The sequence below is a fragment of the Capricornis sumatraensis genome, chromosome X (assembly GCF_032405125.1).
Source record: "Capricornis sumatraensis isolate serow.1 chromosome X, serow.2, whole genome shotgun sequence".
Classification (NCBI taxonomy): domain Eukaryota; kingdom Metazoa; phylum Chordata; class Mammalia; order Artiodactyla; family Bovidae; genus Capricornis; species Capricornis sumatraensis.
Window position 1 is genome coordinate 79,594,464 of NC_091092.1, and position 14,879 is coordinate 79,609,342.

Here is a 14,879-nt window from a genome sequence, read left to right on the forward strand (position 1 = left end):
CTGTCCATCAATATATCCCTTTATCTAGCTGTCAATACCTCCTATATGCATTTCAAAATACATTGCAGCCATCAGTTCTCCTCACCCTTAAACACATCAGCATTAAAGAGAGTTCAATATTTGTTTACTTTTAGGTAAAATTTGCAGCATACAGAGAAATGTGTTAGTTGCTCAGTCGTGTCCGACTCTATGTGACCCCATTTACTAAAGCCCACCAGGCTCCTCTCTGTCCATGGAATTCTCCAGGCAAGAATACTGAAGTGGGTCCAATCCTTTCTAGCGGATCTTCCTGACCCAGGGATTTAACCCAAGTCTCCTGCATTGCAGGCGAACTCTTTACCACTGAGCCACCAGGGAGTCAGCTTGACCTACAGAGAAATGCACAAGTCTTAATTGTACATTTGCTGAGTTTTGACAAACGAGTTTTTTTCTCTTTTATGGAAAGAGAAATGAAAGTATAGTTTGTTTACAATATTGTGTTAGTTTCAGGTATATAGCATGGTGATTCAGTTATATGCATATATATTCAATTTCACACATAGGTTATTAGAGAATATTGAGTAGAGTTTCTGTGCTATAAATAGGTCCTTGTTAGTTATTTTGCATATAGTAGTGTGTATCTGGAGAAGGCAATGGCACCCCACTCCAGTACTCTTGCCTGGAAAATCCCACGGACAGAGGAGCCTGGTAGGCTGCAGTCCATGCGACTTCACTTTCACTTTTCACTTTCATGCATTGGAGAAGGAAATGGCAACCCACTCCAGTGTTCTTGCCTAGAGAATCCCAGGGATGGGGGAGCCTGGTGGGCTGCCGTCTATGGGGTCGCACAGAGTTGGACACGACTGAAGCGACTTAGCAGCAGCAGCAGCAGCAGCAGCAGTGTGTATCTGTTAATCCCAAACTCCTAATTTATCCCTCCCTCACCTTTCCCTTTTGCTAAGCATAGGTTTGTTTTCTGTCTGTGGATCTATTTCTGTTTTGCAAATACATTCATTTGTATCATTTGACAAATGAGTTTTTTAACTGGGTAACTCAAAGCTTTATCAAGACAGAGAATATTGGACGTCCCTGGTGGTCCAGTGGTTGAGAGTCTGCCTGCCAATGCAGGGCACATGAGTTCGATTCCTGGTCCAGGAAGATTCCACATGCTGTGGGGCAACTGAGTCCTCAAGCCACAACTATGGAAGCCCTTGCCGCCTAGAGCCCATGCTTTGCAACAAGAGAAACCACTGCAATGAGAAGCCTGAACACAGCAAATAGAGAGTAGCCCCCACCCTCAGCAACTAGGGAAAGCCCACGCACAGCAACAAAACCAGTGCAGCCCAAAATAAATTTAAAAAAATTTAAAAAAGAATATTGTTGTCACTCCCAAAATGTCCTTTATGCCCCTTCCTGGTCAATCTCCTAGTGGAAGCAGCCACTAAATTTTTTCACCATAGATCAGTTTTGCCTGTTCTAGAATTTCATGAACACAAAACAATGTGAGATATGTACTCACATTTGTTTATTCATTTAATAGAAACTTTATTCAGCCCTCACTAAAAGTTCAGAGATACATATCTGATGTTTGTTCATGGGGAGTAATGAATGCTTCTGGACTGAGCAAAAGGCCAAAGATATTTCTAGCTGTGACCTGTGACCTTGCCCCCCACAATCACATTGTCACTGAGAGACCATAAACCTTTGGGCCTGACAAACAGAAATGCAGGCTACAGGTGTCGCGTGTGCCTTGCATTCTTCCCTGACCCCTCTCACCTATCCACGCTGGCTCTGGAGGCCTCTCAGCAGCCCCACTCCCACCGCCACTCACTTCCCACACCTGAGCTCCATCTACACTTCTCTACACAGGTGTGGAAGAGGGTGTCACAATCTCAGCCCAGGCCTTGCCCAAGTGGGTAAAAGTACAGGTGGGTAGATGGCTGGAAGGAACTGGACAAGCAGAGGCAGCGTGTTGTCTTTTGGTCCTGTCCCGGGTGTAGGGGGCGGAGACTAGGCAGGGACTGAAAAATAAAGCGCAAAGGGAGGGAAAACCACTGGTCCCTGAGCAATCGGGGCTGGGCAGCTGAACAGCACTTACCTGGACTCACAAGGACCCTGGGCATAATGGTTTTGCCCTCCAAGAAGGACCTCAAGATCTTCCTGGAGGTCTTTTCTGTTTTCCAGTGGACACTTAGTGTCTTTGTTATCGGTGAGTCTTCCGCCTTTGGCAGGGTGACCAGATGTCCTGATTTGCCTGGGACTGAGAAGTTATAGGTTTTAGCAGGACTCTGGATGCTGAAACCAGTGTTGTCTCAGGTGAATAAGGACAGTTGGCCATCCCGGCCTCCAGCTTGACACACTTGGACACAGTCCTTGTGGGATCTGGGAGTGTGCATGTGGGTCTGGGTGCATGCTTGTGCAGGAATGTGTGTGCACATGTGTGTGAGCCACACTTGTGGCTGTTGTGTGTGGTGAGCCCTCCTGGGTCATCAGTGGGTCCTGGAAGGCATGTTTGGGAAAGACAGGAAGCAGTTCCACTGAGGCCTGCCAAGGAAATGGGCATAGCTGTGACCTCAGGGACCTGAGCAGACCATCGGTGCAAGACAGTTGTCTTGGTTGCAGAGAGAGCTCTGAAAATCTCTTGTCTGAAAGAATTCATCCATTTATCCATCCATTTTTCACTCTACCCACCCTACAAATTCTTTGTGAAAGTTACTTAGTTGCTGGCCATAGTGCTATAGGTGCTGATGCAAACCATCCCTATGGGAAGGGGGCCTGGAACAAAATTCTCATTTTTAAGTGGTTTAGGTGAGTATTGGCTGGAAGCAAGAGGATGAACTAAATGCCCCTACTTGGAAGATATCTGAGAAGGAGGAATGCAGGTGGACCTTGGGAGCTTGGGGATTGCTGGTCAGTAGGGAGAGTGGGCTAAAGAACAGGGACTGGGGGGCTCAGAGGCCTGCCTGGGGTGAGTACCAGGACCCCTGAATGCTAAGAGAAAAAAGAAAGCAGTGTTAACCTAGGAATGATGGGCAATCAGAGATAGAAGAGGCCAGGAGAAAGGAATTCATATGTACCAGCTACTTACTTAGTGCCAGGCATTTTCATACCTATGGTTTCATTTTAGCTTCCTGCCAGCCTTATAAGGCAGAAGTTATTATCACACATAATACACACTAATAGCTACACACACACATAATGATAGCTTACACTAATATAGGATTAGCTAACATCTGTTGTGTTTTTTACCCCCACACCAGGCACTGTTCTAAGCCCCTAACGTGGCTAATCATCTCCACTGTACAGATACAGAAGCTGAGGTACACGCCATCTAAATGGCCCATCCAAGATTGGACAGCTAGAAAATGGAAGCGCTGGCCTGGGCCTGAGTCCACAAGGGCCTGATTTCGGTCTATGAGCTCCTGTCCCTATCACCTGCATCTCCTTATTTACTGCTGATTGGGAGGCTGGATATGGATGTGGCCGTAGTGTATATGTTATGCCAGAGAGGAAGGAGGAAGCTAGGCCTTCAGTGTATGTACAAATTTCTGACTGAAAGGGGAGAAAAGTCTGCTCCAAATGACCTCTTATTGAGGACCAGGGCCCCAACTGGGCCTCTCAGTCTCCTTCCATGTGACCCAGTCCTTGGGGCCCTTTCCTCAGGAAGGGCTGAGCCCCCTTTCTTGAGTTCTTGTCCTATCTCCACAGGCTTGCCTCATTACCACCCCCTCCCCCTACTGCCACCATGTTCCCATGGCCAAGGAGCCACACTATATTAGGGGAAGAAGTATGGCCAGGATGGACAGCCCAGGCCAGGCTAGGGGATGGAACCTCTAGGCTGGTAGCTCCCCTTTCTCAGTCTAGTCCAGGATGTTACTCTTTAGAGGTAACCACTGTTAACAGTTTGTGTGTATGTAGCCAGAAACTGGGCTTCCCTGGTGGTTCACTTTCTAAAGAATTCACCTGCAATGCGGGAGACCTGGATTCAATCCCTGGGTTGGGAATATTCCCTGGAGGAGGGCATGGCAACCCACTCCAGTATTCTTGCCTGGAGAATCCCCATGAACAGAGGAGCCTACTGGGCTACAGTCCATGGGATCACAAAGAGTAGGACATGGCTGAGTGACTAAGCACACAGCCAGAAATTATGGATATACGTGTGTGTGTGTGTGTGTGTGTGTGTGTGTGCGTGTGCAGGGCTTTCCTGGTGGCTCAGCCTGTAAAGAATCCACCTGAAACGCAGGAGACTGCCTGCAAAGCAGGAGACTTGGGTTCGATCCCTGGGTTGGGAAGATCCCCTGGAGAAGGAAAGGGCAACCCACTCCAGTGTTCTTGCCTGGGAAATCCCATGAACAAAGGAGCCTGGTAGTCTACAGTCCATGGGATTTCAAGTCAGACATGATTTAGTGATTAAACTACCACCACCACCATGCCTGTACACATACACATATAGCCAAGAGGCAAAAAAAAAAAAAAAAAAAAACAGGGATGTGAAAAGCACAGTCTCTGAGTCAGACTGCCTGTTTTTGAATCACAGCTCTACTTCTTACTATCTGTGTTCCTTGAGCAGTTTATTGATCTTCTCTGAGTCTTGTTTTCTTCATTTGTAAAATGGGCATGTGAGAGTGGAATAATTGGACTGGCCCATGTATGCTATGGTAACCAACTAGTGTGGAAATCTCAGTGGCTTAACTCAACAAATGATTATTTCTTATTTATGTTAAACACCCAGCACAGGTTGGTGGGAATCTCTGCTCTCTGTGGATACAAATGTTCAGGCTGATGGAGGCACCTCAAAACTGTGATGCTGAAAAATGTGGCTTCAGAGATGACCACTGAGTGAGCAGGAAAGGGAACAGGCCTCATGCACACTCCTTTCTGCCACCACCAGAGTGACAGGTGTAAACAACAATGAGCCTTATTTTCAACTTTGTTAATTATAAAGTATTCTTATGTATTTATTAGCAATTAGCATTTCTTTCTCTGTTAACAGCTCATTCATGACTTTTGTCCATTTTTCTATTAAATTTGAGTTGACTTTTACAGGACATGTAAGAGGTAGATGAAGAAGGAAGAGTGTTCAGGGCAGAGAGTGGGCAATAGCTGAGATGAGGGGAGAGTGTAAAGCATTCAAGAAGCTGCCAGTGGTTAAGTGGAATGAGGGGGTAAGAGCCGCAGAACTGATGCTCAATAAATATTGGATGAAAGGCTGAAAGAGCGGGAGAGGGAAGACAGGGGAGACTGGCAAAAGAAGCAGGGGACAGATTGTGCAGGGTTTGTCAATCATGGAAGTGTTTGGACTTTTTCCTGAAGGCCATGGGAGCCGTGACTGGGTTGGGCACAGGGCTACGGCATCAGATTGGTGGTTTTGAGAGATCATTACAGCTTTGGGTACCAAACTGATTATAGGAAGAGACTGTCACTCTAACTCAGGTCAGAGATTGTGGTGATTTGGGCCAGACCAGTCGTAATTGTGAAGGGGAGAAGAGGGATTCAAGAAATTGGAGTAGAGTTCATAGGACTTGATGATCAGAAGATGTGGGAGAGAGAAAGGGAGGAGGTGAGACTGAGGGTTCAGGGATCCGTGTGAGCTAGAGAAGGAGCAGGTGGAGCAGAGAAGGAGGAGAGTGGGTGAAAGCAGGGTGAGGACAGAGAGCAGCTTCCCAGAGGGCTCTTAATCAGAGCTTGACTTTGGGCTACATGGAGAGTTAGCCTGCGACAGATAGAAGAGTGTCGGGCCTGGGCTCCCAGGAGGTGATGGTTCCAGTGCTTGTCCCTCAAAGCTTTCCCGGCTCTTCACCCTATGAATCTGCAATGGAATCATATCCATTTGGACCCTGATGACCTTGAGAGAAGACCATCACACGGAGTCTGTGAGAAAGATAAGGCGGAAGCTGGTGTTGCTATCCCCACTTGGCCAGTGTGAAGCTCAAAGTCTTGTTTGTGGTCATACTCATGCTAAGGGGCAGGATTCATGTCACCACCTGAAGCTGCACTGCCTCCCAAGATATCCCCAACACTGTCTGGGTCAAGCAAAGCCTAAAAGAAACAAATCTCTTCTGGACTAGACCCATGCCTCTCTTTATTTCTTGAGAAAGTCAAATAGTTTTGTAAAGTGAAGTCACTCAGTCATGTCCGACTCTCTGCGACCCCGTGGACTGTAGCCTCCCAGGCTCCTCTGTCCATGGGATCCTCCAGGCAAGACTACTGGAGTGGGTTGCCATTTCCTTCTCCACGGGGATCTTCCTGACCCAGAGATCGAACCCAGGTCTCCTGCACTGCAGGCAGACTCTTTAACCTCTGAGCCACCAGGGAAGCCCTAGTTTTGTAAGGAGTGCATCAAAACCTGAAAGTGCTGGCCTTTGCTCCACGCTTAGATATGTTCCCTAGAGGCAGCTATTCTCAACTTTGTTAGCTCTTTTTTTTCTGGTATTTACCTCCATATGTCTAAACTATACTATTTAAAAATTCTATGGAGAAGGAAATGGCAACCCACTCCAGTGTTCTTGCCTGGAGAATCCCAGGGACGGTGGAGCCTGATGGGCTGCTGTCTATGGGGTCACACAGAGTCGGACACGACTGAAGCGACTTAGCAGCAGCAGCAGCAGTAAAGCACACATGGGCAGATCAAGTAGATTCTGCCTCAGGTGACATTTCCCCAAAAAGTCTAAGTTCAAACCAAAATACTTTTGAGAATCAAAGTGGCACTGTGAATAGTTAACAGGGTCATTAGGTGTAAGTCTGGGCCTTCCAGGGAAAACCAGGCAGACGGTCACCTCGAATACAGGTCAACATCTGGTGTAAGCAGCTCTTTACAGGAAACCACCCTCAGCAGGAAGCCACTTTTCTTGTCATTTTAACAAAGCTATGTTTTAACAAACTTTTAAACCAGGTACCCCCATGCTCCATTCATCTACAGCCTAAGTACAACTTTCAAATCGAATTGAAGTTCCCTTCTTCTCTACTATTTGTGAGTAATAATTTTGTAAGTGGCCATAGAGGAATCCTCCATTCATTCAATAAGATGAGCACATAGTAGATGCTCAATAAAAAAAAAAATTAAAAAAATAAAAATTCTAGATATTACTATTTTCCAATGTAATGATTTTAGACAATATCACTGACTTCCTAATATGGAACATTAGATTTCAGCTACATATATGCCTTTCCCCCCATAACCACCCAGGCTGTTTTACTTAAACCCCTGACTATGACTAGCAAATCTTCTCCATAGTTGAGCTACTTAGTGCACTATGATTATATTTCCTTTCTTGTGAAACTTCTTGTTTTCTCTGGAATTCATAATTGCTTCATTTTATTTTTTACCTCTATTTTTTATTTAAAAAGTTTGTTGGCATATAGATGATTTACTATGTTTAGTTTCAGGTGTACAGCAAAGTGATTCAGTTACACATATACATATATATTCAGATTCATTTGCACATATAGGCTATTACAGAATATTGAATAGAGTTCCATGTAGTATTGAGTAGATCCTTGTTGGTTATCTATTTTATATATAGTAGTGTATATATTAATCCCAAGGTCCTAATCTATCCATTCCCCCATCCATATTTCTTCTTTGATCACAAGTTTGTTTTCGAAATCTGTGAGTCTGCCTTGTAAATAAATTTATTATATCAGTTTTTTAAAACAGGTTCTGCATATGAGTGATGCCATATGGTATTTGTCCTTGTGTGACTCACTTCACTTACTATGTATGAAAACCTCCAGGTCCTTCCATGTTGTTACAAATGGTATCATTTCATTCTTTCTATGACTCAGTAATGCTGCATTCTATACATGTACCGCATCGTTGTTCTCCGTTCCTCTGTCAATGGACGTTCAGGTCGCTCCCATGTCTTGGCTACTGTAAACAGTGCTGCAGTGAACACTGAGGTGCACGTAACCTTTCAGGCCATGTGTTTCTTCAGATTTATGCCCAGGAGTAGGATTGCTGGATCATATGGCAGTTCTATTTTTAGTTTTTTAAGGAGCCTCCATACTGTTCTCCATAGTGGTTGCACCAATTTACTTTCCCACCAATAGTGCAAAAGGGTTCCTTTTTCTCCACATCCCCTCTAGTATTTATTGTTCATAGATTTTTTGATGATGGCCATTCTGACTGGTGTGAGATGATACTTCATTGTGGTTTTGATTTGTATTTCTCTAATAATTAGTGATATTAAACATCTTTTCATGTGTTTTTTGGCCATCTGTAAGTCTTCTTTGGAGAAATGTCTAGATATCCTGAACATTTTTTGATTGGGTTAATTGCTTCATTTTAAATTTTAGTTATCTCTTAGTTATCTATCAGTTATCAATAATTCATCCCCAAACTCTCCACAGACACGTCAGGAATCTGCACATCTCCTCTCCTTCACCACCACCGTTTTTTACTTCTTTGAGGGCCTCACTGGTGGAGCCCAGCATCCTCCTGTTACAGTCCAGTCTCATGCAGCACTGCCGCCTCCAGGACCCGTGAGGCACCCTGGGTGCACAATCTAAGAAGGTGTTCATGCTCAGCACTGTGCAAGTGTTGGGTCGCTATTTGCCTGACCCTGAGAGTGAATGTCTCCTTGAATTTTGCCATGCTCTCCTCACTCTATTCCTGGCCCTGCTCACTTCCTTCCTTTGTTGGATTTCTTTTTACCTGGATCCCATGCTATCCTCTGTCTTGCTTTACTCTCTCATTTTTGTGGAGCACATCCTCCAGTAGTTTCCTGAGAAAGGGATGTGGTAAACAAACTCTCTGACTGTATGTCTGAAATTGTCTTTATTCTCTCTTCACACTTGATTAATAATTTGGCTGCATATAGAATATCCTAGCTATATCTAGTGTAAGTATCTGAGTCTAGAGTCTCTTTGGTTCATTTTATTTCAGAGAATAATCCTCCCATGGCCCAGCTGTATAGTGAAGGAGAAGAGGTCTGGGGTTTTAACTACTCCTTTGATACATTTGCCATCAAGCCCTGTTACATCTACTTTTTGTAACACCTGGTATTTCCAAATTCTGAGTCTTTCCTAGATTCTCCAGTGCAAACAGGTTTACTCTTGTAGACACTCCCCCTCGCAAGTAACTACATTTCAACTTTCTTGTTCTCAGTCAGTTAATCCCTCCTCTGCTCACTGTCTAGCAGGCAAACATTTTGCTGATAGCTTTCAGTCACCTTTGGCATCTCTCTGATTCTCTTTTTCCTTGCAGAATCTCTCTTTTAAAACATCCTGTGCCAGTACCATACTTTCTTGATGACTGTAGAGCCTGAAGTCAGGCAGGTTGATTCCTTCAGTTCCATTTTTCTTTCTCAAGATTGCTTTGGCTATTGGAGGTTTTTTGTATTTCCATACAAAATTGTGAAATTATTTGTTCTAGCTCTGTGAAAAATACCGTTGGTAGCTTGACAGGGATTGCATTGAATCTATAGATTGCTTGGAGGTTCAGGATGGGGGACACGCGTATACCCGTGGTGGATTCATGTTGATGTATGGCAAAACCAATACAATATTGTAGAATAATTAGCCTCCAATTAAAATAAATAAATTTATATTAAAAAAGAAAAAAATAGAAAACCTATATTCTGTAAAAAGGGGAGCATATAAATAAACCATGATTCATTCATATAATGGAAAACCACTTGGCAATAAACAGGAACTTTTGATACACCCAACAGTATGGCTGTATCCCAAAACATTATGCTGAATAAAAAAGTTTTACACACACACACACAAAAAAAAACAAACAAAAAAACATCCTATAAGAATTTTCATGAGGCTGCAGCAAGGAGTCACAATAAAACTTGTGTTCATTCTGCCATGTTCAATTAGGAGTGTTTCATGTCTTCTCTAACCTTTCTTTTGACCCCCTTTCTCTCGCTGTCTTATTCACAGTCATTTAAAAAAATGAGTCCAGGAAGAATCCTGAGCATGGCTTCCTGTGACTCACCTCCATGAAGTCTGTCCTAACTACTCTAACCTACATTGCTCCTATCTTGTTCGAGCTCAGCATGGTCCACACCGTATTCTGGCGCAGTCTCCTTTGTTTCTTGTTTGCCAGCCTGCATGCTCCCAACCTGGCTGAAGGTTATCCTCTTTCTCTGGTATTCTGTTCACCTTCTCAGAGATGATATGGAGAGAAAAATGTGAGTTGGAGGAAGACTATTCCTGGCTCTGTCTTTCCAGGACTCCTAAATTCTGGTGGCCAAATCAGTGAGACCCACCACTGGCTCCCTGCCATTGACTGCAGCCCAGAGTGCTGCTGGCGCAGGCCCTGGGGGGAGAGGGCTGACTGCATGGAGCACAGTGAGGGAGGAAAACACCTTGTCTCCTAGACTCAAAACAAGTTCCCAAGGCTAGGGCAGATGCTGGGGCTCTGGGCACGCAGGCATGTGATGGGGTGAGGAGGTAAGACGGTAATGTGAGCCCGGCTGAGAAAGCTTGTGACCTTGGGGTAGACATAGCCCCAGAAGAAGGGCAAGTGTGAGGCGCTGTTCGCAGTTCATTGACTCTGGCCTGGGCTCCCTCCAGTAATCACCGTGATCGCCGTCAACCTCTACCTGGTGGTGTTCACGCCGTACTGGCCCATTACCGTGCTCATCCTCACCTGGCTGGCTTTTGACTGGAAGACCCCTGAGAGAGGTGAGGGCCCTGGAAGGGCTGTTGCCACTCGCCACATGCTCTTTCTTCCTCTCCTTATACTCCTGCCGATTCCCTGGCAGCCCTTCAGCCTGACTTTGTCTGGGGTGGAGGTGAGGGAAGGGGTCTTTTCAAGGTGCCAGTGAGGCCCAGGTGGGAACTGGAGTGGGCTTGGGGAGGGGCGGCTAGTACAGCAGAGAGCTAGGGCTGTCCCAAACGGGCCCTGAAGTTCATTCCCAGCCTGGTTGTCGCTTAAGGGGGCAGGAAACAGGAAGGGGTGAGGGCACCCTGAGACAGGCCCTAAAGGGCTCTGAAGAAGACAACAGGGTGGACAAAGCTTAGCTATATCAGCTTTATTTTCAGGTGGCCGCCGGTTTACCTGCGTGAGGAAATGGTGCCTGTGGAAACAGTACTGTGATTACTTCCCACTCAAGGTGAGGAGTCCCAGATCCCCACTGGGGCCCCAGGCCCAGCCCTGACTCCCTGTGGCAGCAGCTGGGGCAGGGTGGGGGGTGGGGGCATCATTCACATTGAGGCCCATGTGAATGAAGCTCCCCAGAGTTGTGTGTTACCCCATCTGCACGGCCAGACATGACAGCCCTTTCCTTTCTAGGTCTCTAGCCAAAAGAGAGGACCTCTTCCCTGGCTATATCTCTCTTGACTTCACTTTCCTCCACAGCTTCTGAAGACTCATGATCTCTCCCCCAGCCTCAACTATATCGTCGCCTGCCACCCTCATGGGATCATGTCCCATTCATGGTTTGGCCACTTTGCCACAGAGATGTCAGGCTTCTCCAAGACGTTTCCTGGCATCACTCCTTATATCCTCACAGTGGGGGCCTTTTTCTGGGTGCCTTTCCTCAGAGAATATGTCATGTCTGTAGGTGAGTTGGCTCCTGGGGTTGGAAAGCCGAAGAAATACATGGCTGCCTGAGAAAGAAGTATTGGGTGAATAGGTGAGAACAAGGCCAGCTCTGTGATCCCCTCTGGTCTGAAAAACTACTTTAGGCTCAGCTGCCTAAGAGAGCCCTTCCCTAAGGAGGGTTCTCCCCACCTTAGAAGAAGTAGGGAGGAAAGTTAGCAGGTTTAGCAGGTCACCAATGATCTTTTGGTTTTTCCTGCCTACCAGGGGCCTGCTCTGTGAGCCAATCCTCCATGGACTTCCTGCTTACCCGTAGAGGCACAGGCAACATGCTGACGGTGGTGGTCGGTGGCCTGGCTGAGTGCAAATATGGCCTGCCTGGATCTACCACTCTGTTCCTGAAGAGCCGCACTGGCTTCATACGCATGGCCCTTCGGCATGGGTAAGGACACTTCTGGTCCAGATTGGGGAGAGGGGATCCAAAAGCCCAGCAGGGAAGGAGGAAGAGGTCTTGAGAAAATGATATTTAAAGAGGGAGGGGTAAAGTCGCTTCTATTGTGGAGTAGAGGCTGGGTCAGGTTCTAGAGGCATTTCTGCTTCTGAAGAAAGGCCAGCAGGCCAGCCTGGAACCTGATCTGCCTCAGACTAGCATCTCATCTGAACCAGTCTCTCTAAAAAGGTGACTGGCTGCAACTGTATGTCAGAGAAAGCCAAAATTCCCATGTGGGTGAAAGGGAAGAAACCAAAAAGAAATGGCCCTTGGCTCGTAGCTTCCAGTGTCTCAGACAATGTGGGTTTACAGGAGGGTCTGGGACTTGCTGGAGCTTCCCTGGTGGCTCAGATGGTAAGAAATCTGCCTATGATACGGGAGACCCAGGTTCGATCCCTGGGTCAGGAAGATCCCCTGGAGAAGGGAATGACAACCCATTCTGGTATTCTTGCCTGGAGAATCCCATGGACAGAGAAGCCTGGTGGGTACAGTCTGTGGGATCACAAAGAGTTGGACATGACAGAGCGACTAACACACACAATGGGACTTGCTTCCCTTAGCTTGCAGGCAGCCTGGGGTAGGCCACGCATTGCTTCCACTTAGCTTGGACCTGGGCCCAGCTGGGTTAAGGGCTGAAGGAACTTACAAGGAGACCTAGGGAGCACTGGTGGTCAGCCTACATTTCTAACCATTAGAGAGTATGCTTTTTGTCTTCAGGGTGGCTCTAATCCCGGCCTACTCCTTTGGGGAGACGGAACTCTACAATCAGTACATTTTCACCCCGGGGGGCTTCATCAGTCGCTTCCAGAAGTGGTTGCAGAGCATGGTGCACATCTACCCTTGTGCCTTCTATGGGCGTGGCCTCACTGAGACCTCCCCAGGCCTTCTGCCCTACGCTCAGCCTGTTACCACCATTGGTAAGTGGGCCCTTCAGCTGGCAGCCACGTCTAGGACACAGAATCTGGTTCCAATGCTAGACCTTGGCTCTGGCCATGGTCAGAGGCAGGGAGGCTGGCCAGGATGTGCATAGGGTGGGGGGAAGCATGGGGGAGAACCTGGGCTGGAGGCCCATTCTGAGGAGTGAGCCACTCTGATGCTTTTCCCTTTAACTTCTCCATCTCCCCTGACAGTTGGGAAGCCTCTACCACTGCCCAAGATTGAGAACCCAAGCAATAAGACGGTGGCTAAATACCACGCAATCTATGTGGATGCCCTGCGCCAACTGTTTGACCAGTACAAGACCAAGTTTGGCTTCTCAGAGGCCCAAGAGCTGGTGGTAATTTGACAGACACCCCTCATGGCCTCTCAGCCTGGTTGGAAGGTGTGGAACATGTGAACAGGAGGACTTCTGTATGACTCTTGCTCCTGACTTGGTCAGTCCTTGGAGTGACAGGTTTGTGTGTGTGGGTGCCTGTTTGGCTGTTTTCTGGATCCCTCTTCCTCCTTCATCTCTCCTTCCAGCTCTTCTCTGACTTTACCTTGGGGTTACAAGGAGATGACCCCAAAGGCAGGGAAGGCCCTGGGGAGAGGTGTCCTGAAACCTCCCTCACAGGCACCCACTCAGCATCGGAACTGAGAAAAACAAGAGACAGAATAAAAAGCCCATCTCTGATACTGTCTGTGCCCCAACCAGCTTATTCCCTAGGATCCCTGCTTTTGTCTCTCTTCAGCTCTTAAGCAGCCCCATCTTCTGGCATCAAGGCTTCTCCAGGACTGGAGGCCTTGAGATCCAGTGGGCTTTGAATTCAGGCCCCTCCACCTTCAAACCCTATGACTTGAAACAGTCTCCTCTGAGTCTGTTTCCTCATCTGTGAAATGAGATAGTTCCTCTAGTGCTTACTTCAAAGGTTAGTGGGACGATAATACTGAATGTGATTGAACTTTGTATACTGGAGAGCTACATAAAATTATTCTCCAACTATTTTGCCCACTGCTTATCCCTGAGCAAACAATGCCCTAAATGTCATGACATCTCGATGTTTAGAATAAAGTTTATCCAATTAAAAAAATTCTAATCTATTTTTATTGTTATTTTTTCAAGTTTGTCTATTTTATTTTTTGTTTGTTTGCCACTCAGCACGTGGGATCTTAGTTCTCTGACCAGAGATCAAACCCGTGCCCCCTGCAAGTGAGGGGTCTTAACCACTGGACAGCCAGGGAAATTCCTAATTTTTAAAGAAGAAAGTTGACACTATAGCATCTTGTCAACAGTTGTTTGAAAGTTTAAGTAATCTTTCTAGTTGAATGAGCTTGGGGAGCTACTTTAACTCTTTAATGTTGGTCTCCTCTGCAAAATGAGTGATACGTCATGTGGAGCTGGAGGCTGGATCTACCCAAGCTGTTTGGGGCCCAGGCCTGAAGAATGTTGCAGAAGTCAGGGTCTCAAGCTGAGGGTGACTCCCTGCTGTGTCTTCATCTCAGGAAAATGTTCATTTTTGCAGGACCCCTAGCCTATTGGACATGCAGTTACAGGAAAAGACCCAGGTGATGGGGATGGGTGCATGTGGGCTGGGGCACAGAGAGGATATGGGATGTTCTGACAGGAAACTCAGACCACCTTGCTTCTGCTGCCCCTTCTGAAATGGGTGCCTCAGTTCTTCTCCCAGTTCATGTGTGGTGTCAAAGAAGCATGTAGTGGAATTTCCTGGTGGTCCAGTGGTTAGGATTCCAGGCTTTCAGGAATCTGCTGAGGGTGCAGGTTCAGTCCTGTTCAGGGAACTAAGATCCCACAAGCCACCCCAACCCCCGCAAAAGGCACCTAGCAGGTAGGAAGTGCTCAAGCTGATTTTAAGAACAAGGGGAAAAAGCTTTATTTGCAAAGAATAAACCATTAATTTACACAAACTTACATCCCGGTTTATATACATTATGTATAGTTTATATACATACACAGTATCTCACACTGGATGCTGATCC

General features: G+C 46.5%; 1 protein-coding gene across 1 annotated transcript; it reads left to right on the top strand.

The window, feature by feature from the left end:
* The first annotated feature begins 2,103 nt into the window (after nucleotides 1-2,103).
* On the top strand, nucleotides 2,104-13,248 carry AWAT2 (acyl-CoA wax alcohol acyltransferase 2). The gene is made up of 7 exons (XM_068963008.1): nucleotides 2,104-2,188; nucleotides 10,504-10,614; nucleotides 10,975-11,045; nucleotides 11,291-11,495; nucleotides 11,741-11,915; nucleotides 12,681-12,880; nucleotides 13,094-13,248. The coding sequence occupies exons 1-7, from the start codon at nucleotides 2,104-2,106 to the stop codon at nucleotides 13,246-13,248; spliced, it is 1,002 nt and encodes a 333-aa protein (XP_068819109.1).
* The last annotated feature ends 1,631 nt before the right edge of the window (nucleotides 13,249-14,879 follow it).

Excerpts from the sequence above, each read along its gene's own strand:
- AWAT2 (XM_068963008.1), top strand. The coding sequence starts at position 2,104 with ATGGTTTTGCCCTCCAAGAAGGACCTCAAGATCTTCCTGGAGGTCTTT. Across the intron at positions 10,615-10,974 it reads CTGGAAGACCCCTGAGAGAG|GTGGCCGCCGGTTTACCTGC; the intron begins GTGAGGGCCCTG and ends CTTTATTTTCAG. Across the intron at positions 12,881-13,093 it reads TCAGCCTGTTACCACCATTG|TTGGGAAGCCTCTACCACTG; the intron begins GTAAGTGGGCCC and ends CTCCCCTGACAG.